This window comes from Onychostruthus taczanowskii, unplaced genomic scaffold (genome assembly GCF_017590055.1).
Source record: "Onychostruthus taczanowskii isolate IOZ18803 unplaced genomic scaffold, ASM1759005v1 scaffold90, whole genome shotgun sequence".
In the NCBI taxonomy this organism is placed as follows: domain Eukaryota; kingdom Metazoa; phylum Chordata; class Aves; order Passeriformes; family Passeridae; genus Onychostruthus; species Onychostruthus taczanowskii.
In genome coordinates, this window is record NW_024506994.1 from 73,761 (window position 1) to 100,297 (window position 26,537).

At 42.3% G+C, this 26,537-nt stretch overlaps 1 protein-coding gene across 1 annotated transcript; it reads left to right on the plus strand.

Moving 5' to 3' along the window:
- The first annotated feature begins 2,502 nt into the window (after nucleotides 1–2,502).
- Nucleotides 2,503–26,020, plus strand: LOC121347505 (24-hydroxycholesterol 7-alpha-hydroxylase). The gene is made up of 12 exons (XM_041426211.1): nucleotides 2,503–2,738; nucleotides 9,670–9,805; nucleotides 10,598–10,772; nucleotides 12,360–12,509; nucleotides 13,380–13,473; nucleotides 14,938–15,033; nucleotides 16,910–17,000; nucleotides 18,051–18,184; nucleotides 19,025–19,120; nucleotides 20,976–21,064; nucleotides 23,902–23,989; nucleotides 24,592–26,020. Exons 1-12 carry the CDS (start codon nucleotides 2,562–2,564, stop codon nucleotides 24,661–24,663), a joined length of 1,398 nt encoding a protein of 465 aa, XP_041282145.1. The 5' UTR covers nucleotides 2,503–2,561; the 3' UTR covers nucleotides 24,664–26,020.
- Nucleotides 26,021–26,537: the final 517 nt, after the last annotated feature.

Here is a 26,537-nt window from a genome sequence, read left to right on the forward strand (position 1 = left end):
CTTCTAGCCTGAAGAAATAGCTTCTTTTTTAAACCAGATGATTGGGGGATGGCTGTGAAGAGGAATATTCTCTTCCCACAGGACCTTTGAAATGAGCCTGACTAGAGGTGGATGCTTGCATGCACAGCTCTGTGATGTGTGGAGAAGGGTAGGACCAGTACTCAGGGAGAGCCATCAAATACCTGGATCTCCCACATCCCCAAATCCTGAGAAGACAGCACCAGAAGAGAGGACCCTTCCTATTAATTTATTTCAACTCTCAGTGAGGTGGAGTTTTTTGGTTTCTGTCCCAAGCCAGTTTGACCAAAGGCTGCATATAGAGGGAGACAGTGTGGACTTCAGATGGGGTGGAAGCACAGCAGCGGGCTCTGGGCCAGCTGTGTGCTGCTGGAGAAAGGCAGCCAGACTGCTCAGTGCCCTCACCTGTGCTTCTGTGTTAGTTCACTTGGAAAAACCATTAAACATTAACCACTGCCCAGCCCAAGGAAAGCTTGGCAGTGACTGTTACACATTCCTACTGGTTGTATCCTCCTCACAACAGTGCCTTGCATCTCATGTCCTTCACCAAATCATGCCCTAAAAGTACAATCTAAACAAAACAAACAAAAAAGGCCAAAACAAACACAAAAGCCTTTAATGAATGTCTTCACAGAGGCTTGAGAAATTGTCTGACCTGTATACATAGATCACTTTGAACTCACTACTCAGTCAGTTAATGAAAATATACCATGCATATAATGAAAAGATGCATTTCTCCAATATTACAAGGCCTTTAGCTCTCTTATCACTTTACCCCTTTACAGGAAGAGAAATAATTTAATGGATAAAATAAAACCAGGAAATAAACATATAAAGAGCTGTGATAGCTAAACAGAGAAGTGTAGAAATATCACAGTTAACAGTGATTTATCTGTTTGTTCCAGACAGTTTGCAAAATGGAGTTCAACACCCTATTTGTCACAGCTGACGTATGTGAGCTTGTTCTTCTGCACCTACAACCAACATGTAATATCCCAAGGTATTTCAAAATGACTGTTTAATGAAGAACATATACTTAATTTTCACAGCTCTGAACCTCCTACTATCAGGTATATTTCTGCTGTGCTACTTTTACCATACTGCCTGTCTGCACAGGTACAAAGGCTCCTGTTTGTGCTCCTCTTCCTGTATAGGAAGTGAGTTAAACTGTATTTGTATCTGTATTTGTTTATGCTCACTGCCTCTTTCACTGGGCACCCCGAAAAGAGCCTGTCTCCATTCTCTTTGCACCCTCCCTTCAGGCGTTCATACACACTGAGAAGTTCCCCCTGAGCCTTCTCCAGACTGAGCTGTCCCAGCTGCCTCAGCCTCTTCTCAAATGACAGATGCTCCAGCCCCTTTTTGGCACTTCACTCTTGGCAGAGGATCACCTCCCTCACTCTGCTGGTAGCACTGTCCCTGATGCAGCCCAGGGTGCTCAAGGTCCATCTCTGACTCGTGTTCAACCTGGTGTCCACCAGGATCCCTGATCTGCAAAGTTCCCGTCCACCCAGGTGCCCCCTCAGCCTGTACTGGTGCATGGTGTTGTTTCTACCCAGTGGCAGAACTTGGCATTTCCCTTTGCTGAACTTCATTAATCCCTGGTTTTTTAAATTTTTTTTCCAGGAAAAGCTGAACCAGGGGATCCTTGGGGCCCCTTCCAAGCCATTATTCTCTGATTTTGAGATAAGTTGTTCTCTGCCTGTTTTCCAGGCTGCTGAGGTCCCCCTGTGTGGCAGCACACTCATCTGGTCTGTCAGACACTCCTGGTTTTCTGTTCCCTTCAAACCTGCTGAAGGTGTGTGGGGGTAGATGCTGACAGCACTTCCTAGAGGTTTTTTATACTTAATGTATTCTGTACATAATTTTGATGTGCCACTTTCACACATGCAAAGAAACTAATCTGACCTCTATGAAACCTTGTCTTCTGACAAGGCACTGATACAATAGAGGTGGCCAGCAGGTTTTGATCTGTCAGTTCAACCTCAGAAGCATTTCTCTGCTCCTCAGACACTGGACACATCCAGCCTTTAATGAATTATCTCAGACAGGTGAGAGACACCTTTCTTAAGGTTTCTGCTTCAGGTGATGCCTGCAGAAGTTTCTTGCCGTCTCTGAGTTGCTGAAAGCAAAATGTCTGCAAATCACAGGTTCTTTGCTTTCTAATCTCAATATTGGAAAAAAAAAAAAAAAGTGTATTTTTTAAACTGAAGAAGGCTCTGCACTGCTTTGCCGGTGTCCCTGGCTGCCCGGGTGGCCTTCCAGCAACTGGCGTAAAGTCCAAGGCTTTGCCACAGCAAATCCAGCTTTCGCAAGCAGCAGAGTTGGTCCTCATCCCAGACCAGAGCAGAACTGGCTCTGCCTTTTCCAGAGCAAGGGCTTGTGCCCTGTGCTGCTCAGGGCTTTGATGCCGTGCCCGCGGCAGCGCTCGGCTGGCAGGGCCGCTCGCAGAGGCCTCGGCGGAGGCGCTCGGAGCGCGGCCATGCCGGGGCTGCGGCAGGCGGAGCAGCGCCCGGCGCCGGGACGGGCGGGGGACAGGCAAAATGGATCTCGCTCTGCTCTTGGCAGCGCTCCTGGGACTCCTCATTGTCAAGGCTCTTTTGTTTCAGCTGAGAAACCCGAGCTCCCCTCCTTGCATCAGGAGCTGGATCCCTTGGTTTGGAGCTGCGTTTCAGTTCGGGAAAGCTCCTCTGGAGTTTATAGAGCAAGCCAGAAAGAAGGTAATGCGTGTGCTGGCCTGCCTGCTCGGGTGCGTGCTCAGGGTGGCTGCCTGCAAGGGGAAAGGCAACCAGAAACTTCTGCCTTCAGTTTTGCCCTTTCCTGTCACGTTTTATAACGTCAGGAGCATTTAAATGGTGAAGAATCGGCTTAGTGCCACCAGCATTGGTGAGTTGTGGGTCTGATCGAGGCATAATCTCTGTGCTGTGATCATCCTGTTTGGAGCTCTGCCGTTTTGCTTTTGCAGTCTGGCTGTGTGTTAGTTTTGGTTTCAGGTAATGTGGAAAGCTCTGTGCCAAGTGCTGGGACCAGGAAACTACTTACTTGCATGCCTAAAGTTAGGTGAGATTTTTGAGCACCAGCTGGTGTCCCTCAGCATTCAAGCAACACACGGATGTGCTTGGCAGATAAAATTTTCTGTCCTAAAAATCTTAATTAAACATGGGGGTCAGGATTTACCCCTTGGACTTGAATTTCTTTTTCTGTGTCTGTCGGATAGAAAGAGATCAAATTCTTAATTTCTAGATATTTAATAATAACTGATATAAACCCCAGTTTCCCATTTTCATTCAGTGATTATATCACCTGCTACTACAGTGTCATCAGCCTTGAGTATTCCGTGCTGAAGAATCACACAGCCCCACTACTTGCAAAAACTAGCTAAAAATGAAACCACTGTAACATCCTAAAATTTGAAAAAAACCCAAAAAACCCACATCAATAAATACTGGGTGTTTAAAATTTGCTTTCTCATTTTGAACTGCTAGATTTCATATTTGTATTTCTTTTTGTATTGTTATAAACTCATGGTGTTAAAGCAGATCTGATCTTTGAGAACAACAAGAGCTGTCAATCTTGTATTAAAGCACACTGGGTACATCATGGGGTAAGCTCAGAGGTATGAGCTGGAGTTTCTTGGCTTCTCTGTGCTTGACAGGCCAGTTTTAATTTAATATTACTGTGTCTTCCCTGTAGCTTTCATCTGTGCAAATGCACACTCATTGGCTCTGGGTTAATTAATTTTGGTGTTCATTTGCCTGGAGACCCTCTGGGCTCCAGGTTGATGCTGTGGCAGCTGCTGACACATCTGCACACTCCGGGAACACCTGAAGGACTTTATAAACCTCTGGTTTTGTTGGGACAGAGACTAGAACAAGAACCATTTTCAATGGCTGAAAACTCAAAGCAAAGAAGGAAGAGAAGGCTTTCTTACATCTTTTCCTTTACTGTGTGGTTGCTGGTAGGGCTTTTCCTTTGACTCTTAGTCTAGCAGCTCCTTCTGACCTCTCCCTGTGGTCACCCTGGGACCATCCATCCCTCCCAGCTGGCCAGCTGCCTGCAGCACCATCACCTGACACTCTCCCTGCCTCTGAGGAAGGCCACTTGCTTCTTGCCCCCTTCCTCTCCTTAAACCCTCCTCAGGCACTGAAAGCTTCCCTCCCTTCCCACCTCCCACACTGGCATGCTGTGCTGAGGCCAGGAAAAATAAGTCTTTTCCTGCCTGCTCCTTTTTAAAAGAGTAGGCACTGTTGGAGAGTACAGCCAAACAAAACACGTGCTGCTGCCAAAGGGGTCATTAACAGGCACTACAGGGCTTTCAAAATACATCTGCAATAATTCCAGGCTCCTTAATACTGCCAGAACAAGGTTAAGTGTCCTTAGTATCTGCTGCCCTCGTAAAAGGTGTTACAGAAATAAGCTTTAGGCAGTGTGAAACCTCCTCATCTCTGCAAGGGCATTATCTTCAGGGGAGACTCTTGCAATTCCTCCTCTGGATTAATCCTTCAGACTGTCAAAGTGACACTCATGTCTTTCTTAATTCCCTTTTTTCTTAACTACTTTCTTCCTTAATTCCTTTTGTGTCTATCCTTCACTGTTTTTTCTCTCAAGTCCTGGGTAACACAGTAAAGTTCCACTGCTTCCAGCCTGCCCTTTGCTTGGAGTTTGCTGCTTCTATTTTCCTCCCACGGAAGAACACGTGGGCTGGAAGAATTGTCTCCTTTTCCCCTTGTGTCATCACTGGGACTAAGAAAAGAAAGTTCCCCTGCTCTAATAAAATATTTAATCTCTTGTCTAATAAAAGATACCACCTCTTCCTCCTAAAGCTGCCTGGTGAGAGAAGTTTTGCAGCAGTCTGGAATGGACAGGAAATAACCAGAGCCACCATGCCACATGAAATACAGGGTGAGCTGCTTAATGAGGCCTTCTAAGGGTATGGCTCCCCACTTGGCCTGGCAAACATGGTAAGAGTTAGTAAGGAAATTCAAATTCTTCTCCTCAGTTTGCTAATTAAGCAAACAGGAAAAGTTCATTTAAACCCAGGAGATTGCTCTGCACTGTTGTAGGGACCTGTGGGATCCATACATCCCTCTCAGAGAGAGTGTTGAACTGGGACAAGGTGCCGTGTCCCAGGACTGTTGGCCTTTCTGTGTGTGGCTGGGTGAGGCTCACTGGGTTACTCTGCAAGGGACATCCATCACTGGCGGGAGAAGACTTCTGGTGGAGCATTTCCAGCTCAGTCACTGAAGGTCTGTGACTGCTCCCAGGTGCAGAAGACCAAAATGCTGCAGTCCCTGAGCTAGAGAAGGGACGTGGCATTGACTCTGTGTGTGTGTGCACACCCAGTGCCCCCAGCTCCCAGCAGAGCTCTTGGTGCAGTGCAGCTGTCTCAGCTGAGAGTGGTTGTTCCCTGGGAAGGAGCCCTGGGAAATATTACTATTTCCTTGATTTCCATTAGGATTTTGGAGAACATCCTTCTGAAGTTTTTATTTCTCTGGAGTGTTACTTTCCTTAGGCTTGACTCTGTCTCTTACTGTGGCACTGAAATGTTTCCCAATCTTTGGAAAAAAATTAGCTTTTATGAGTGAAAGCAATAAATCCTAAAAGGACTTTTTTTCTTCTTTCTATATCTCTCTATGTTCTGAAGTGTCCTTAAAAGCTGTTTCAGAGCAGTAACCTGGCTGCAGTGTTGGCAGCAGAGCCTGCACTCCGTTGGTACCTTCCCATAACACAAGTGCAGAACTGCCCCACAGCTCATTCCAGGAGCTGATTTTATTGCAGTGTAACATCAGTGTAATTACACATTTTGACAGATGAACAGCCTGGTTATTCAGCTGTCTGTCTGGGACAGCAGCCATTAGGAGATGCTCAGTAGCAGGGTGTAAGGGGCACACCCAGGTGAGAGTATGTAGCCTCCAGCTTTTTCTTCCTAGCTCCTGGTTTAGGGATTTGTTAGGCTGGAATTTGCATCTATATGATTGACCTAATCTCTTTTGTTACCCTATGTATAAATGTGGCTTCCCAGCAATGCACAGCAGTGAATCCTTAATTTAATAATGACCCATATGAATAAAGTATTCTGTCTGGTTTTGAACCATCTAACTCCTAATCTCAAACCGATTAGCTTTTACATTATGAGGAACTGAGAACAATGATTATCTTTTCCTCTTTTCCTGGGATCTAAGTTCACTTAATCTCCTTTTATTGAAATATTCATGCATGTTGTGCATCCCTTTGACTTTGACTAGCTCAGAATATCCTGCTGAGATGGAATTGGCAGAAACACAAATTAAAGATGCAGGCACAGAATGGGTTTAGATGTTTCTTGTCCTTTTTCCTCACCTTTCCTAGCAAGATAAGAGCTCCAGATTAATTATCATAGAATAATTTGGGTTGGAAGGAACCTTAAAGATCATCTCATTCCAGCCCCTCTGCCATGACAGGGACACCTTCCACTATCCCAGGTTGCTCAGAGCCCCATCCAACCTGCTCTTGAACAATCCCAGGGATGGGGCATCCACAGCTTCTCTGGGCAACCTGTGCCAGGGCCTCACCACCCTCACAGTAGAGAATTTCTCCCAAATATCCAGTGCAAACCTACTTGCTTACAGTTTGAAGCCATTTATTAGCACTTGCATAACAGATCTTGGAGTAATTTCAGAGTGTCATTATTCTAAGCCTTCTTCTGTGACATTTCTAGGTCTTCTCATTTTTTAGACTCTCAACTCCAGATCATGAGTAAACTTTTAGTTCTTCTTCCAAAGAATGAATTAGAAAATACTTCTAACACCACACAACCTTATGTCTCCCTAAAAGCTATTCTGGGCTCTTTTACAGTACATCCTATTTATCCACTACTAATTCAATCCTTAATAATGCTTACTGTAATTTTTTGAGTACCAAAATGACTCTGAGGCTTCTGGACTCTGTGGTCCTTCTGTCACCACGTTTGCCTGTCCATCTTCCTGTTGCTGAGGATGATTTAACAGATCACCGCAGGGAGTTCTGCAACTTCTTATTTTAATTCCTCAAGAGTTCTGAATTGAAATATTTATGGCTGTTTTACCTAGAACTTGTTTAAGTCTATTCTGCTCAATACTTCCTTCAAAACAAGGTCTCAGTCCATCGCTCTCAGTGAAAGGCTGCAAGGTAGGATTTGTTTTACACTGATGTAATCCCTGACTCAGGTTCCTCCCCACTCTGTTTCCTTACACCTTGAGTGTTTATCAGGCTCAGCAGCACACTGGGAGACTTCCTGCATCTGGCATGCTTGGAAAAGTCTCTGTTGTTGGGGAGGCAGATTGCCTTTATTAGTTTGATTTCAAACCTTTCTTAGTAGTTTAATTTTGTATTGCATTTATCAAATGTCATATCTATTTGGACACAAAATTCTGCTTTCTGAAAGATCTGTTTGAATATCTGCCATGACAGTGTTGCTCCGTGAGGCTGACTTATTCTGGAGAAGGTCATCTATGGAGCCTGCTTATTTCAGTTTTGTTAAATATTGATCTAGTTTTAATGATTCTAAATAGATTGCAGGAAGTTGGATGAGATTCAAACCCAGATTGTTGTGTGGGTGTTTGCAGGTTACCAGGATGGTCACTGGACATGTAGTCAGTGCTGTCAGTGGAGTCCAAGGGCAGCTCAGCTCCCTCCAAGAACAGGAGTGCAGGAGATGGTCTGGTGATTTGGTGTTTAGGATCCCCTGACTGCACAGACTTGATTTCTGTTGTCTGTTATGGGAGCTCAGACATCTTGCTCACATGTAATCACCTAAAATAAAGTGTTCCAATCTTTAATTGAGTGCGACTTTAATTGAATAATTAAGTGTTATTGCAGGTTGCTATTAGTTCAAATTTAATTTAATTTTATTTTAAAATTAGTTTAAGTACATTTTAATGTTAATTTAAAATTTTTAAAATCTAATTTTTAAGCACAGCACAAATTTTTATCCAGACTGATGATGAGGACATGGACATCAAAAAGCAATCTTAAAAATGTAGCTACTGTAGAGTCATAGAATCACAGATTGGTCTGTGTTGGAATGGACCTTAAAGCTCATCTTGTTCCACCTCCTGCCATGGGCAGGGACAAATTCCAGTGGACAGCTGCTCAAAGCCTCATCCAATCTGGCCTGGAACACTTGTTATTAAAACAGTATTTTATTTATTATCACCAGAGAGTGTGAACTGTCACTCTTTCTTTAATAATTTGCAGTTGAAGGACACCATCAAAATTCAGCTGATGCCAGGAGGAATCTTCTCCTTGGCTTCAAAGAGCTTTTGATGAAGCAAGATTTACACTACAGACACCAACAGCAAAAGAAATAGTTAAAGTCAATGGCATAAACAATGTGAGCAAGGTAGAATGATCTTTTTATGCCTACGTCTGACAGAAGATATTACACATTTGTTTTCTGTTTTAGAGTATTTGCAAGTGTCAGGGATCATTTTAACAATGGAGGAACTCAGAATTTAATTCCTATTGGTGGAAGTTTCAAGAGGGCTTTAGGATATTAGATTAAGGGAAGATGAAATAATAATTTATGGCATCAAAAACTTTTCCTGAGCGTCAGTCAATCTGTTCTGCTCAAAGGTTGTTAGCTATTTTGATATTAATCTCTGCAAGAAAGAAATCTTTGGTATTAGGAGAAAGGGAAAGGGGAAAGGGAAGGAAAGGGAAAGGGAAAGGGAAAGGGAAAGGGAAAGGGAAAGGGAAAGGGAAAGGAAAGGAAAGGAAAGGAAAGGAAAGGAAAGGAAAGGAAAGGAAAGGAAAGGAAAGGAACCTGAAATATTGGAACCTAAAAAAACCTGAAATATTGGAACCTAAAAAATATGCATGAAGGTGGACTTTTTGCTAAAACAGTGTAGACTGAAATAATAGGATTAAGGATATTTACAGTATTGGTACTTTGCTGTGGCAGCCAAAGGATGCAGTAGATAATCCATCCCTTGGGTTCTCTAAATCCATGTAGGTTGTATTGTTTGAACTGCAATGTAATTCAAATATAAAGTGTTAATTTAAGAGAAGAAATCTCTTCCACTCTGCAAGAGGTCAGGCAATCTGTTCTGCTCAAAGGTTGTTAGCTATTTTGATATTAATCTCTGCAAGAAAGAAGTCATTGGTATTAGGAGAAAGGGAAAGGAAAGGAAAGGAAAGGAAAGGAAATGAAAGGAAAGGAAAGGAAAGGAAAGGTAAAAGGATGAAATATTGGAACCTAAAAAATATGCATGAAGGTGGACTTTTTGCTAAAACAGTGTAGACTGAAATAATAGGATTAAGGATATTTACAGTATTGGTACTTTGCTGTGGCAGCCAAAGGATGCAGTAGATAATCCATCCCTTGGGTTCTCTAAATCCATGTAGGTTGTATTGTTTGAACTGCAATGTAATTCAAATATAAAGTGTTAATTTAAGAGAAGAAATCTCTTCCACTCTGCAAGAGGTCAGGCACATACCACATTCCCTTCTGGTCATAAGCCTGCAAATTTTGGTCTGATTCATGTTCATCTTTGTGCAGTTCTGAGCCAAGGTGTGCAGAGAGCAGGAATGACAAGGTCCTCCCTCCTGACCTCTCAGCAGCACTGAAGTCGTGCTGGGGTTCCTGCAAAATGTGTTAACAGTGTACTGACAGGAAATCTTTGTTTGTTCCAGCATGGACCTGTGTTCACAATATTTGCTCTGGGAAAACGGTTCACTTTTGTGACTGAGGAAGAAGGAACTGAAGCATTTTTTAAATCTGAAGACTTAAATTTTGAACAGGCAGTACAGCAAGCTGTCCAGAATGCAGGTAACTGACACCTGTCTATTTGTAAAAGGAAACCAAATCTAGTTACCCAGGAACATTAAATCCCAACCAAAAGCCTGTTGGCTTTTTGGTCATGCCTTAAATGCTTAATTCTAATCCATGACCATGCTGTGAAACGGTGAAATTCAATTTCTCCATGATGACCCAGTACTGTAAACCAGGGATTTGGATTCAGTCTCAAGGAATCAGAAGTTTCTGATCCAGGGAATGTTATTACTTTTATCACCCAGCAACCCCAGTTTGAGATCAGGTCCTTTGCTGTGGCTGGACTCCCCACGTGCATGTACCTTGTTAAGAGCAATTGTAGGTAATCGTATCACTTCCCTGGACAATATGTTTCTCCCAGTTGGCTTGCAACAATAATTAGTTGCTACACAGTAGTACAACAGTCATTAGAAAAGGATGAGGTGTTTATGAGGATGTAATTCTGTAGCATGGAGACACAAACTGGTTTTTTTTTCACTTCATTCAGTTTTGTGGTGCGCCTGCACATCTCTGTACACCCCACTGGGGGGAAATCTCTGGATTGTTGATCCTGGCACTGAAGCTTCACGAGGCAGGAAGATGTTACACAGACTGGGAGAAGCAGAGTCATTACCAAAATCTTTACATGGTACAAGGAAGCTTCCAGGGAATTGTACTTTAGGAAAATGAGGGTTAAGGCATTTAAATTAAAGTCAAAAGAGTCAAGAGTCAAAAGTTAAGTGTAAAATTGTTCACTGTTTGAGTGAAAAATCTACTTTCCAAAGCGTTTCTGTTTCATTTTGTATTTAGTCTCTGTTCCTGCAGAAGCATTTTATCAGAACCATGGTAACCTCTACAGCATGATGAAGGGGAAGATGAGTCCCAGTAACCTGCACATGTTCTCAAGCACTTTGTGTAAGGAGCTCCATGAGCACATGGCTCACCTGGGCACAGAGGGCACGGGTGACCTCAATGACCTGGTAAGGTAAGGGAGTTTTGCAGCACATCTCTAACTCAGGGGTGTCCTACGTGGAAGGGAAATACTTCTGTAAAGCAGCTGGGGCTCAAAAGTCTTACAAAAGTTTTGTCAGGATGCTCATCACAGCTCCATGGTTTCAGGTGGTTCACAAGGTGGACAGGGTTTCATGTGAAGGTGTTTCTCCCAGTTAGAAGAAGCATCTGAGCTGTCTGTTTGGAAGAAAAAAGAAAACACAGCATGTTCCAACAAACCCTGTTTCCCAAAAGATGGGATAAAAGCTTCACATTATTTATAAAGAACTTAGAAAAAATGCTTAATCTTCTGCAATTGAGAAATTTCCATGTTTGAGCCAAGCTTAGCTTGAAGCTTAACTAAGACCCTCTGCAACTGACTTGGCTGCCAGAACTTCACATTGAAAAAAAAAAATGTTTTATGTGACAGCAACAAAGCTTTTAACTCCTTCTTCTTCCTGATTATCTGGGACAATACCTGTATCTTGTCTGTCCCATCTGTATTACAAGCTGAATATTAATGGAATCATAGAATGATTTGGGTTGGAAGGAACCTTAAAGATCCTCTTATTCCATCCCCTGCCATGGGCAAGGACACCTTCCATAGAGCAGGTCACTCAGAGCCCCATTCAGTCTGGCCTTGAAGACTCCCAGGGATGGGGAGAGATATTGCCTTTGGATTGGACCTGTTTCAAACACCTCACATTCAGATTGTCTCTTGCTGCCTTTTCCTGCATAATACAACAAGATACAGCCGTTAGTGCAGTTAAATCACTTGGCACCTCTCACTGCAGTTACTGCAATTTGGATTAACTGGGGAAAAATGTGGGGGAGAGGGGCTTGAAATCTCCTAGGGGGTGATCAGTTCTGCTTTGCTAAACAAAGCAAAGTAAAAGTATTGGAATGCAACATTCTGAAGAATTGTTATTTAGCTGTCTCAAAATTAAATCCATAGAGCCACCAGATGGCCCCCTCTTCCTAATTATCAGAAAGTCAGAAAGTGAGCACTTTTCCCTGAAATACTCATTTAGCAGCATCTAGGACACAGCAAGGACTGCACAAGAGTTTCCTGGAGTACAGGAGAAGAGTCTGAGGAAGGAGCTCAGATTTTGCAGGATAACAGAAGAGCAAGCATGAAAGAGTGAGATGAAAAGAATAAAAAAAAAGGCATTATCTGCCCAGGAAAGCTGCAGCCAGAGGAAGGATGTTTCAGGATGTTTGGTCCAGAGGGGTTTGTGCAATGCCCCGAAGGTTCATGTGGGTCAAACTGAAATGAGGGTGGTGGTTAATGGGGAGAAGGGGACCTCAGTGGCCAGAGCCTTTCTGCTCCTGCTCAAGTGACCACACCCTAGCTGGTGAAGTTCAGCCATGTGTAGAAGACCAGCCTGAGGTCTGAGAATCTCCTGACTCTCTTTAAAATCTGAAATGAGTGTGGGGATGAGGTGTGAGCCTTGTGCCAGCCCTTCCATACTGGTGAGTCCCACAGCTTCCAGGGCAGGCAATCCCAGTGCTGAATTCTGCTCTAAAACTGCTGCAGCAGCTTCCCTGTGGCCCCTAAGTCTTGAGCATCTTGTCCTTGCAGGCATGTCATGTATCCAGCGGTGGTGAACACCCTGTTTGGGAAGGGCATCTGCCCAACCAGTCCAAGTGAAATCAAGGAGTTTGAAGAGCATTTTCAGAAGTATGATGAGGACTTTGAATATGCTTCTCAGATGCCTGAGTGCTTCCTGAGGTAAAGGGGTAGAGATGATGATTGTGGTGTACCCACTACAGACACTTATCTTGCTGCAGTGTCAACCATGGGAGACATTTCCCCTGGAGGATGATGCCCAGTTTTTATTGATGGTGTGCCCTCAGGTGAAGCAGGCTTTTAGGTGAATGCTTCAAAATAGTTCTGAGCTTGTCTTGTGCATTTTCCTGGTATAAAGCAGAAATAACCTGGCTTAGGTGAGCAGAGGCCAGCTTGGACCTGTCAGGTAGCAGCAGAATGGGGTAAAGAGCAAAGGGCTGAGCCTAAATGTGAGTCCCAAGTTCAGGGGGCCTCCAGTGAGGTGTCTCTCTGCTCTTCTCCACACTCCTCAGCTGTTTTCCCAGTACCAGTCCCGGGCTACATGTCTGCACTGTCACAGAACTGACCTTGGGTAGAAACACCTAAACCCTGAGAAGGGGCTTCCAGACACTGTCAGTGCTCTCAGGGCCATCATTGCACCTTTAGAACCTCAAAATACCTTCAGAAAGAATTGAAGATGCTTTTAAAAAATGGCCTTGATTTTCTTCAAGAGGATCATTCTTTAAAAGATTGGTCTAAGGAGTCTGTCCAAATCTACATTGAAAACCTGTAATAAAAAAGATATGAAATTGTAGGAGTGTTGCAGTCCCAGGTGCTGTCTGCAAGAGGAGATCTGGCCTAGGTGAAGGCCTTGGACATGCTGTTCCTCATGCCAGTCATCACTTCTGTCAGTCAGACTGACATTGGCTGTTCATCAGCTGACTGCTGCCCAGGGGCTTTTGGAAAACAACCCAAGGAGGGCTTCTCATGGAAGGAAATGTTGGTTTCTGCTGCCTCAGTTAAGTGCTTCTTGTTTGTTGCTTTTCTTTACAGGAGCTGGTCTAAATCCAAAAAATGGCTTCTAAAATTATTTGAGAAAGTAGTGTTGGATGCTGAAAGGACCAACCCTTCAGAGACTGCATCCAAGGTAAACATCCGAGGCTAGGAAATAAGATGACTTTGTTGTATATTCTGACTGAAGCAATGGAGAGCAGGAATTACTTCAGAACTGGAAGAAATAAGTCAAATATGTCAGCTTTTATAGCTATACCCAAATGTTCCTGTATTGCTGTCACCTGCAGCAGGACAGACCCATAACTTTGACTCCTGTTCCTCCATTTAGTTCATTTCAAGCAATTCCGAGAACTAACATCTTCCCCTGGGGAATTTAAGGCAAGGGGTCAGAGCTATGACCCATCCCCAGCCTGCAGTACCACGCTGCAGAGAGCACTTGAAAGAGGTGAGAGAAAGACCCTTCAGTTGTTCCACTGAGGGCACCGTGCTGTGAAACTTCAAAACCTTACATGTGCTATTTATAAACCCTGGTGCAGAGTGAGCAGATCCTTCAACAGCCAGACTGGTAGAAAATAGCAGATTACTGGCTTGGGAGCCAAGTACCCTACATATTGATTGTGTCAAAGCTGAGATAAGTTGTTCCCCTGGTTATTCTCCTGAGCTCTGGCAGGAATTCTGCTGATAGGGCTGACAAAAGTGACAGCAGACTGGCATGGGAATTTTGATCTACCACATGGTTGTAGGACAGATCATTAAACAAAACAGGTTTTATTTATACTTAAAAGCTTTACATACTGCAATTTATTTAGTAAAATAAACCAGATCAGCAGAAAGAAAGAGAATGCTGGAGAGGGGCTGGTGGGAGGTAAGAAGGTGCAGGAAGCACAAACTTGGTGTCTTAGATTGGATGGGAATTTGGAAAAAAATCAGCCATTTTTTATTCAAGATCAGCCTTTTCCCCTCTGAAAAGTAGGCAGGAAGCTTTGCCTCAAGTGCATGGTTGCACTGCATTCAAGGAAATACTATAAACAAAAGCTGATCCTAGAACATTACACAGTTCCTATAGTTTCAAATATCAGCTCATTGCAGTCACTGCTTAGGTTGCCAACAAGGTGCCTGAAACTAGGGAGGTTGCTGATGTGTCAGACCATATCTTTATAACAAGCACCTTTTTGGCATGAACAGAGAGAACATTTTCTGTACTTTCATTCGTTCAACTGGCTCATTCCCATCTTGAGGTTCTTTAAAGCAGAGGTGTAGAGAAGGGATTAGAATAGAGATTTTGTTTTTCCTTTCTTCCACATACAAGCAACAATGGGGAGTGAGGGAACCTAATCCTCTAGAACTTTAAGGAAATGGAGAGCAGTGAAAGTATTCAGGAGGAATTCATGTGGTGCACTGAGTTCTCCTTGCCCTCTGCCTATGTGAGTATCACTTTCTCTTAATAGCTGTTATCTCTACATTGTGCCTTCCAAAAAAGCCATAACTAACATTCCTTCTCTTTGAGAAACTAGTCCTTGAACTCTGGTAAGCCCTGCCCCAAACTACATTTTAATACATTCTTGGAAATACAGATTATTTCCTTTATCTTTAACAGACACTTCTGCAACATCTCCTGGATAACTTGCAGGGAAATTACGCTCCCAATTATGGCCTCCTGATGCTCTGGGCTGCCCAAGCAAACGCTGTGCCCGTAAGTACATCAGCTGCAGAAACACCTTCTCTCTCTCCTGCTCCAAAGCCTGGATTTGGGAAGGAAAGGCTTTGAAGCAGAGGTCACACACACTCCATGGATTCCAAAGAAGGGATTATCACGCCCACATGCATCACTACAAATATACCCAGGCTGCAATGTCACAGAAGCAATGACAAGAAAAGCTCTTCTTGTATTTTTCCTAAATTATGTTGTCCCCTGTCATAACATTTCAGGAACATAAGCCTCACAGCTATTAAGATCACAGTCTTAAGCTGTGAAGAGCATTTAACTCTGTTTTGAAGCACTGTGGCTGTATTATAGAAAAAACTATTTCAGATACCCTGATGTTACCAATTGTAAAGAATATCAAAAGCATAATATAGAGTAACTTCATCTGTGTGTAAACCCTCGAGTGATATTTTCTCTTTCATTTTTGGGAGATCTGCTGTACAAATGCCAGTGGAAGAAAAGCAATAGTTTGATTCTAGAGCTGTTACATTTTGTCTGTGTTAGAAAAGGATTTGCTGGATTAATGACACTGATATAAGTATGCTAACAAGCCCAATATATCTAAGACAGCTTAGGCTGACCAAAGACATTTATAGGAATTTCTCAGATGAAAAATCCATAGCAGCAAAAACATCCTTTATTTACCATGACTACTAAGCTCTTTCCAGCACAGTTATGTCCATTACAGATGTGATTTAGAAAAACATGATAGTGAGTTATTTTTATATGTTCCCCTAACGGATATATCTATGTTTTTTGGAGATTGGATATTACTGCAGTTTAGCCTAGGGGAAATTCATCCATTTCAGTGAGGTTTCTGTGGATTCACGTGTTGGTGTAAGTGGGAGGCATAGCCTGCTGTCTGTTATCAGGATAACTGACATTCCTTCCACAACACTTACTTCTGTAATATTCAGCTGTAAATAGACATACAGATATTTTTCTGTTTCTGAGAATAGTAACAACCACTGTTCTGGGGAATGGAATGACGAAAGAAAAGGCCTTTCACCTTCCAAGGGCATTTTTTACAAGCACTTTAAACCCTTTTATCTGAAACAATTCAGTTATCCCTTCTTAGCCCATGGAGTGAAGCCACAGTGTCCAAGTGCTGTACAGGAAATCTAAGCTACAAGATTTGCTTTGCAGGGTGAGGGCTGCATCCATGTCAGTCTGTTTGGGAAATAACAGTCAGAGTTTCATCCCTCACCAGCACAGATGGCCCACGACCAGATCTGTGTGCAGGCTGCACCTCCTGCTAGCTCAGCAAGAGGAGAGAGACTCCTGGCATTGCTGCCAGTCCTTCTGGTTTCATCCTGCTTAAGAGGATTTTCTCCTTTCCTAAATTTCTTGATTTTCAACTTCATTGCATAATCAGTTAGCAAATTATTTCTAAAGGGGATATACTACTCCTTGTTTTGCTGTTAATTAAAACTTTTCCTGCCCATTTTAGTGTGACTCACTATGACAATGCCCTGCAAATTATTTAACCTAATTTCTGCAAATGCTAGTATGAATTTATTTTTCTTTCATTCCTGCAGCTAAAACTAATCATGCACGATGATTTAGTAGTTAATTTAACACCTAGTTATTTGAAAATAAAGGATTCTGTGTTTCAAAGCTCAAGGCCAAAGCTATATAATGTTCACTAAAGATAAGTACACAGCAGATGACTAGACATAATCTCCCAGGAGCTGAACCCTTAGATATGGATTTACCCAGGAAGCACAGCTCCCCAGGCATCTCAACCACAGGCAGGCACATACCAAAAAAGTCCAAATGTTTTCACCTGCCTCTGTGATTTGCTAAAAAGATATTGTCATTCTGCTCTGTGTCCCTCAATTCAAGGATTTCCATCTCTGTTTAGGTTGCATTTTGGACCCTTGCTTTCATACTCTCTAATCCTGCCATTTACAAGAAAGTCATGGAAGACCTGGCTTCTGTTTTTGGCAAAGCAGGTAATAAATGTGATTTTGTCCTTCTGGAAGCTGGAAGTGATTTATCCTGTGTTGGCCCAGCACAGGGCACACTTGGTCAGTGGCTGGGAACAATGAGTGTTCCAGTTAAGGGTTCTACTGACAACATAGAGTCCAGCTCTCAGGTCTTTACTCAGTATATGTTCAAGACATATTTTTAAGCAAAAACACCTCTGATGTTAGCAGAAGGAAGTAGGAAAAGAACACTATGTGTTTGTTTCTTCATTCCTATCAGAAAAGAACACTGTGTGTTTGTTTCTTCATTCCTATCACTTAAACTTAGATTGGTATTTCCCAGTCTTGTGCTTTTTCCAGGCACCTAATAGGTGAGGTCTTTCAGTTCAGGTGCTTTTCATGGTGTGCTGTTCACCAGAGTTATATCTATTCATGGTTAAAAAACAGACCAGAAACTGTTCTCTTATCTGTCAATAGAGGCAAATTTTTCCAGCATGGTTCACCCCCCATGAGTAACCTGTTTCCCTCGAAAAGCAGTCACCTATTGGGAGCAGTCATTCCCATATGCAGTCCCTGGGACCAGAGTTAAACTTTCACAGAAGACTCTTTGTTGACATGGGTCAAAACTGTATAAACAAACATGTCAGTAATTAACCAATAAAGAAAATTCTTGGCCTTGTTTCATTTTCTAATGTTAACAGAGCCCAAGAGCTCAGCCATGGCTTCTTGTCTTGGTGCCTACAGTCCCTGAGATTTCCATGCAGTATCCTATGAAAGCACAAAAAAGAAAAACTCTTAAGGCTTCTAATTTCCAACATGGCTTTGTTTGGCCCCTTCTAACACAATATCTACACCTCTCTTAGAGTTATTGAATTATGTCCAGTGGCTTTTCTTAAATTTTACTGATTTGGGTCTGTTTATTTACTTTGAAATATATTGACAATTTTTGTGTGTAAACAATGCCTTGAAGTCTTGAAGTATTTCACCCACAGTCCTAAAGCAAGACATGCCAGCCTGTATCAAAGCAACTATGAATTGTAATTTTTACATGGAGTCTTCTTTCTCATGCCATAACAGGTAAAGATAAACTGGAAGTCTCTGAGGAAGACCTGAAGCAGATCCCTTTCATTAAATGGTGCACTTTGGAAGCCATACGGCTGAGGTCTCCAGGTGCAATCACCAAGAAAGTCATAAACCCAATTAGAATTAAGGTGAGGTTTGGTTGTGGGGCTTTTTTTCCCCCAAAGGATGCTGTGTGATTTGTCTGTAAAGGATCCTCCCAATAGATCTGGGTAAAATTACAGAGATAGAGATATTCCTCAGCCTCACATATATATTCTTTTTAATAGATTTATTCGTCATCATTAATTTATGAGTGGTTTGGATTGTCTGGCTCACAGTCTTGCCCTCAATTTTGAATTGATTTAAGATTGAATTGAATTGAGCTACAGATACTGATGGCATATAAAAGAGGAATCAGACACAACAAGTATAGTAGAAGGAACTACATTTTAGTTACTGATAAGACTCCTTTTTGTCCTCTTCGCTACCATTCAGAAGGGAGGTGTCAGCATTCAGGAATCTGGCACAGAAATGTTTGGGAAAAAACCCACACTCTTAAGGAATCAGTGCTCATGACTATATAAGATTACTGATCAAATTATCAGTATAATGTATCTACTGTCATAGAAGGCTTTCTTTGACTTTCTTTGCATTGAAGGAAGTATTTAACAAAATATTTAGAAAAAAGAAAACAGCTCACATGATAAATCAAGAAGCAGGAAAGACAGAAATAATGCTTCTGATCTTTTGATATCTAAAAAAACCCCAAATTAGAACACAAATAATCTTTCCAACTTCCCCATTGTTTAGATTTTATGGAAAAAAATAGCAGCAGCAAGAAGAAACTTGAGACATGTAATATGGCCACTATGGCTTTATCACCTTCACTTGTCTTTTCTTAGGATCTTCTGCTGATGGGAGAGAACTACCAAGGAGAGACTATTTTGTGAAATTTTTAGTTCTTTTCTTAGAGATTTTTCTCTTTTCAGAATTTCACCATCCCTGCAGGTGACATGCTGATGTTGTCACCATATTGGTTGCACCGGAATCCAAAACATTTTCCTGACCCAGAAATGTTCAAACCTGTAAGTTGTCACTCTTAGTGTGGATATTTTGCTGCCTGTTCTTCCCTTTACTTCTTTTACAATAAAAGCATACGGACAAATGTGCTTAAATCTGGCTGGAGAATGTCCTTGAATACAGAGACATAAAGGAGGAGCCTGTGGAGCCTGTAGGAATAAAAAACTCTTTTAAATTCACTGACATGTTGCAGGTAATACGGTACTACTTTAGTATCACTTTGATCCTGATCTTATCACTCTCTGTAACTCCCTGAAAGGAGCTGGCAGCCAGGTGGGGCTCAGTCTTTTCTCTTAAGTAAGAGCTGATAGGATGAGAGGAACCAGCCTCAAATTGTGCCAGGGGAGATTTACATTGGATATTCGGAAAAATTTCATGACTGAAAGCACTGTCAGGCATTGGAACAGGCTGCCCAGGAAAATGGTCACCATCCCTGGAGGGGATGTGTAGGTGTGGCAGCTGGGGATGTGGTTTAGTGGTGGATTGGCAGTGCTGGGTTAATGCTGGACTTGATGATTTTAGAGGTCTTTTCCAACCTAATCAATTCTGTGATTCCAAATATTCTCCTCTCCCTGGTGGATGATTTATCGTAGGTATTATCTCTGCTAATTCAGTAGTTAATCTAGTTTCTTGATTATTATTCCACTGCAGGTGGCTGTGTGGGCAGGCTTGTAACTGCTCTTTTTAGCACCATCCAATATAGAACAGTTTGTCTTTTTTATAGAAATACATCAAGAAGTAATTTAAACAAAACTTCCCTTCTAGCAAACTCTTCCTGATTTGAAATCCCTTTTAACAATTCCTGCTTCTTTGAAATCTGAAACTCTGATGCAGCAGCTTATTTTTTTAGTAACTTTATTTCTAAAGAGCAAGTGAGCTTGTTTTTTAGAAACTCTCCCTTTTTTTCAAGAGGAAGAGATGAGTGCCCCTTGGACATTGTCATTCCAAATGTATGACCTTGCTTCATCACCACAGAGATATTTTTTCTTCTTTATTGGATTTTGATGCTTACAGGTTTCTTCCTCAGAAATCTCTAATCAGCCCTAGCTGAAAAAAACACCCTAAAATAGATAAGTGCAAGATGATGTCTTCTCTGGGACAGCTTCATCAGAGGAGTTCACCACCAGAAGCTTGACAGGGTGTTACTTGGCAGAGTAGCACCGAGTTTGTGAAGGCTGGTACAGTTTGTCACCCAGCAGTCATGAGATTTGCTTCTCTCAGTGTCACTCACCAGAACTTCAGCCAATATTGCCTTGTTCCTTGTGTAGTCTCTTTCCTCTCAAAGCAATTTAGGATGGAGCAGGGATCCCTTTGGGTACAGACAAGCTATTTTTTGTGGAGAATCTTTCATGTTCTCACACACTGGCTTACACCAGTTAAAGCTCATAGACCTTGCATTTGTCTGTGCAGAGTGTCTTAGAAATGTTTTTTTTGTGCAAGATGTATGTGAGCTATTTGTGTGTCATGACACAATTTTGTGGCTGAGGCTTCTCTCAGTACTGGTTAACATTTGCATTTGTAGATACATTTAAAAAGAGAAGGTTGCATTTTAATAGCTCAAGATGCAGGATTTAGGAATTGGGGAGGTATAGGAGAACTGCTTTAGGGGTAATTTTGAAAACTTCTCCAGCATTTTAAGACACCTAAATGTTTCAAATGGGACCCTCATGTCTTTCCCTGATTCGGTTGTTGACTTTTGGATCCAGATTCTAATACTAACAGGTTGAATGCAAAAAAAAAATGGTATTAGTGCAACTTCGTATTGAGGATTAGCTGTCCAAGGTCATTTTTAGCTTGAAAAAATAAAGTTAAGCTTTATTTATATAAGGCTGATTTGGAAAAAAAAGTTTCTTCCCACAGGATCGTTGGAAAGAGGCAAATTTAGAGAAGAATGCTTTCTTGGACAGCTTTGTGGCATTCGGAGGAGGGAAGCATCAGTGTCCAGGAAGGTCAGTGAAACAGCTGGAGTTTATTTATTCCCAAACCCTGCAGAGAACAACTCTCTTGAACTGGGCTTCTCTTACTCTTGGAGATAACGTGTTTGCTTTGCTCTTTGTCAGTCTCCTAATGTTCAGCACCATTTGCACCTTGTTTAAACTGATCTGAAAGTGGTTTCATTCCTGGAAAAGACAGGTGAAGTCACAGTGAACAGGCAGAATCTGAGATCATTGTATCAAGGGATATTGCCACCCACCGAGGGAGTGGTGGGAGGAAATTCAGCCTGGCTTTGCCCCTGCTGAGGTTTGTTTTTATCAAAGGAGAAACACACCATTTTACAGACACAGTTATTTAGGTTGTCTTAAACCAGTTCTAAACAAACCTACAGAACATTTCTCGGGTCTGAGACTCTTTCCATCCTCTGTGGTGCCATTGACATCTCTGCTGATCTTCAGGTATCTTAACCTCCTCTCTGTTTGAATCTGGTCTTTGCATTAGGGCACACAGAATTGTATAATGGCTTAAATTGCAGATCCTGTCTCACTTCACTCCTCCAGCAATGCCAGCCTTGGTACTTCCTGCATTCCTTCTGCTGTTTTCTCTGCTGTCCCTCTTCCTGGAAAAAGTCCCAGAGAGCCAGCTGCTCCTTGTTCCTGTGTTCAAACATCTCTGTGCTCAATCCTCTGCTTTCAAAACCTGAGCTCCTCTGAGACAAAAGTCTCCTTAGAATCCTTTAGACTAGTCATTTTACCTTGAGTTCCATATGGAGCAAGGAATCTGGAGGGTATTGCAGAGGATCTGCATTCTGGAATCTGCACCCTATGGCAGGCTCAACATGAGTGCCAGATAAACTTTGTGAAGGCATTAAAGTCATGAGCAAAATGAATAAAACTGCTTTTGCCATTTGGGCTTGCCAGGGGGAAGAGCTCACTCACTGCTGTACCTTGGTGGCTTGTACCACATTCCTGAGCTAAATCTGAGCACAGCCTCATTCCCAGCAAGGGCAACAGCAAAATTCACAAGAGGCATCTGCAGGTACAGGGAAAGCTGCAAAACAATGAAAGCTGCTTGTTTATATATCCTGACCTATATCTTTGTTCACGCTGTTCTCTGGGCTCTGATAACATCTTTCAAATAAGTTTTTGTTCAGAGAGGAAAGTATAACATTTCTACACAGACAACAGATGGAGAATCTTGTTCTTGCTGAGAAACAAAAAAGCCCTTTCAGACCCTTTGGCAGTCCACATGGTAACACATACCTTCAGGTTTTTCAGCAATAATTGTAAAATAATAATGTGATGATCTTGAAAAAAACCAAAAATTAAATCAAGGGTTGTATCAAGGATTCCAGGTCGCAGATTTCCTTCATACAACTGAATGAAACAATGTTATTTCAAGTTTAAGGTGCAATTTTATTTTTTTCAGTACTGCAGTTTATAAATGAAATGTATGAAACATTTAATTTCTACATTGCAGAAGTTCAGCATAAAATTAAAAGCTAATTTAATCAAACTGAAAGCTAGTAAATAACTTAGCTGTCCAATATTCTACCAGTAGAATATTGGAAGAGCTCCCAAAAAGCCATTTCTGTGCCATATTTTTTACCTAAAAGAAAAATTTGATGCTAGTTTGACTACTTTGGTTGAACCAGGTGTTTAGTGCCTGTGTAGCTGTGCTTGTCTCGCGGGGTGTGTTGTCCCTCAAGCACTGGGGTCCAGGGCCCTGCTGTGCAAACACATCTGGGACTGGAGGGACCCAGCCTTGCATGGTGCTGCAGGGTTGGAGTTTGGGCTACATCCCACCTGAGCTGGGCTAATAGCCTTCAAAATATCTCTGCACTCCATTCCCCTGAGCCAAGGCCACCAAAAGCTCAAGGTAATTGCAATGTGAAATCACAGGGATAATTTGGGTCTGAAGCTGTGCTGAAACAAGCAAGGATATCTCACTCCAGAGCCCAGGGTGGCTCCATGGGCAGAGCCTGGTGGCTCTGCAGGAGTTACCTTGGGTTTGTGAGGCTTTTTAGCTTCCCTTTACACCTGCCAGGCCAGCTCCATGTGCAGTCATGTAGCCTCTTCCCCTGTGAATTCCCCCATAGCTATTTTATCCAGGTTTCCCAGCATTTCTCTGTACAAGAGCAAGGTGATATTACTATTTTAACTGGGTATTTAAGACTTGTGTCTAAACTCTGCAAGTGAGTAATCCCATGACCTCACATAGGTGCACACTGGTGAATGCAGAGAGCTCTCGTACACATAAGCTTTAAAAACCAATAGCCTGGAGGATTTCACCTGCAGTTATCCAAAATCTTCTCTGGCCTAACAAAGAACTTTGGGAGAGTGTTACAGAAAAAAGAAACCGTGCCCTTGGGTCTCCTACTGCATCCTAATGCTGACGCATTAAATAATAACTCCCACTGTCACCGCTCTCTGATGTCACCAGGCTCCCAGCTGTATTATATAACTTTATATAGCACAATTAGTCATATGGCCTTTTCTGTTTGACTGCCTTCTCACTCCTAGGAAGTTATTTCAAGTCAGCAAGTGTTAGGAGAACATAAATGTTTATACAGTGGAAAAATCCATAATGATAAGGAGCTGGTTTAAAATAGGTGTCAGAGGGATACTGTCAGTCCAGTGTTTCACCAGAGAAAGAAGGGGCAGCTGCCACATTCGTGTTCTTTGCTGGGTAACAAACCCAAACTACAGCAGTTTTCCTATGGAAGATAAACTTTCAGGCAGAACTAAAGCACAGAGTGTAAAATGTGTCAGACACCCTGTTTCTTACCTGATAATAACACACATGTGATGGTCAGTCTGGAGGGCCAGTGCTTTCCTCCCTTTTTGTGCAGGTGGTTTGCAATCATGGAAATCCAACTGTTGGTTGTGCTGTTCCTGTACAAGTATGAATTTGTGCTCTTGGATGCAGTGCCAAAGGAGGTAAGAGATCCATGCATTTGTGTAGCATTCTCCATCTTTATACCCTTCATTCATCAGGTTCAGCTGAACAGCCATGCTCAACTGTGGTTACATCAATTTTGAGAGGAGTATTATAAAACATGTATCTTTGTTTTAACTCAGAAAATCCAGAGTAATTCCAGCAATTCCAGTTAGTGGGGCTGCACTGCCTGTACAACAAAGTGCTTACAAGAAGGTTTTGTCTCATCGTTGCTTAAACATTACCAGAGATTTGATACTTGTTGCTCACAAAAACAGTAAATATGGAATGAGATCACTAATACTTTAAAGATATGGAATCAGATGTAACACTTGTAGTGCTCTTCCACTCCATATTCAGGGGTGGAAGGTAAATGGTTAGGTAAGATTGAATGAGCAACAGAAAGATTTTACTGGAATAATAATTAAGCATAAAGGCCCTACTCGCTGGCTTCGGCAAAGCCAGAAAATAATTATTGGTATTTGGTATTGGTTCTCTTAAGACTGAAGATGCAAGGATGCTTGTATCTTAATGTTAAAGCACAATGGTAATTATATTAACTAAACTAACTGATGTGTTTTTCCTGAATTTCTCCTTTCTTCAGAGCCCTTTACACTTGGTGGGGACACAGCAACCCATGGCACCATTACAGGTCCGGTATAAATTTCGGGAATGAAAGTTGTGCAGCACTGACCTTTCTTTGCCAGCCCATGCTGGATGGATGGACCACTAAGCTGCTTCCTAATCCCACATCTTCAGACAGCTTCTCTGCCTGCAGAGTTCTTGATTTCAGCTTTCAGTGCTGTACACTGTGCTGTGCCAAACCAGTGCAGTCGTACCTGTGCTCTTCCCCGGCTGCCCACCTCCCAGTGCTTCAGTCCAAGCTCTCCTGCTGCATTCATAATTTGTGGGCCAGTTACTCACTGACTTTGCAAATCTGATATACTAAACTCACCAACCAAACGTCCAGGACAAAAAGCTGCAGTGTCTGGAAATCCTGTGTGGAAGCTGTGCCAGAACCAGCAGAGAAGCTGCTCCCTTGGGCCAGGTCACTGCTTCCTGCAGGGCGCTTCAAATCAAGGCCAAAATGGTGTCTGATGCTAAGAAATCTCATTGGTAACAGCAAACACCTCCCTGGTGTTGGTGTGCACAAAATCCAGGACAGTCTGAGCAGAGACCTCTGGATCAGCTCCACATCCTGATAAACTGTGGGGACTTGTGTGTCACTGCCTGGGTGGGCAGGTGAAGGTCCGGCCTGCTCTGCCTACAACCAGTGCCAACTTCTTGTGAATAAAATGCATTTGTAATGGAAAAATTGCAAGCATTTGGGATCTTGTTCCACTGGAGCACCTGAAATTTCTGCTGAGCTTTATTTTGCTCCACAGGATTCAGAATTGGTCCTTGCAGGAATTTGCAATGAAAGTTTGACCAAGTTTAGCTCCCAATAAAAAGTGATTGCAAGGAAAGCTGTTCCTGCTCATGAGACTGGTTGTCTGTTATCTAGAACACTTTTACTTCTCCTTCCATGAGTTATAGAACAAATTGCACAAATCTAAGAATATTTAATCCTGTAAAGAATACCTAGTAAAAGTTGTTTGAAGATGCTGTCAAATAAGTTCAGATAGCAACACTTTAACTGCTGTCAGATTTAATATACAATAATAGCTGGCATGTATTTTTAGTCTTGCAAGTAAAGATTATTCATCATTTTAAAAGTATTTGCAGAAAAATCCCCTCATACAAATAGACTTTGAACAACAGAGCAAACTATGGGAACAACATGCATAGGAAAATAACACATTGTATAATTCATTACGTGGTTGGCTTACCTTCGTGATGGATAGAACAACTTCAGTGATTTATATGGCTGGAAAATAATTCATCCAACTTTTATTTCAGCCCATAATGGTTAAATGTGTAAGAGTTGCAATCTTAATTGCTGTTCAAGTGTCTCTTCCATAACTGAAGGCCATTCCCTTGGATTTCATGCATGGTATTACCTGGAAGTGTATATTTTAATTTTAAAATTTGGAAATTACCATAATATTTGTAAGGCAGGCTGGATGGGCTTCTGAGCAACCTGGTCTAGAGGAAGGTGTCCCTGCCCATGGCAAGGGATTGGAACTGGGTGATCTTTAAGGTCCCTTCCAACCCAAACCATTCTATGATTCTGTGATGATTTATAAATATTTTGCACTCACAGACCTCCACCCTGATCTGCCAGAGCAGGAGGCAGGATGAGGCCCCTGCTGCTGTTTGTCTGAGTGCTGAGTGTTTCTGTCTGAGCTGGCCACTGGAACCATCAGTGGATACACACATTTTACACATCTGTGGATGTGTCTGCTGGATCCAGGGGTGTGGAGCTTCAGCAGCCTCACCTCTGTTGGGCTACTGGATTTAGCAACTCACCATCAGTCATGAATCAGCCATGAAAACATTAGTCCTGAAAGGCAGGACATGTTTTTATTGGAAGTGCAGGCTTTTGACAGGAAAGAAATACCTGTTCATGGCAGAGGTGAAGAAAAGTGGGCCTGACTGGAGTTCCACACT

Bases quoted from the DNA above. Each gene is read 5' to 3' on its own strand.
- LOC121347505 (XM_041426211.1), top strand. From the start codon at position 2,562: ATGGATCTCGCTCTGCTCTTGGCAGCGCTCCTGGGACTCCTCATTGTC. The intron at 18,185-19,024 runs GTGAGGTTTGGT...TTCTCTTTTCAG, and splicing joins TAAACCCAATTAGAATTAAG to AATTTCACCATCCCTGCAGG. The intron at 23,990-24,591 runs GTAAGAGATCCA...TCCTTTCTTCAG, and splicing joins TGGATGCAGTGCCAAAGGAG to AGCCCTTTACACTTGGTGGG.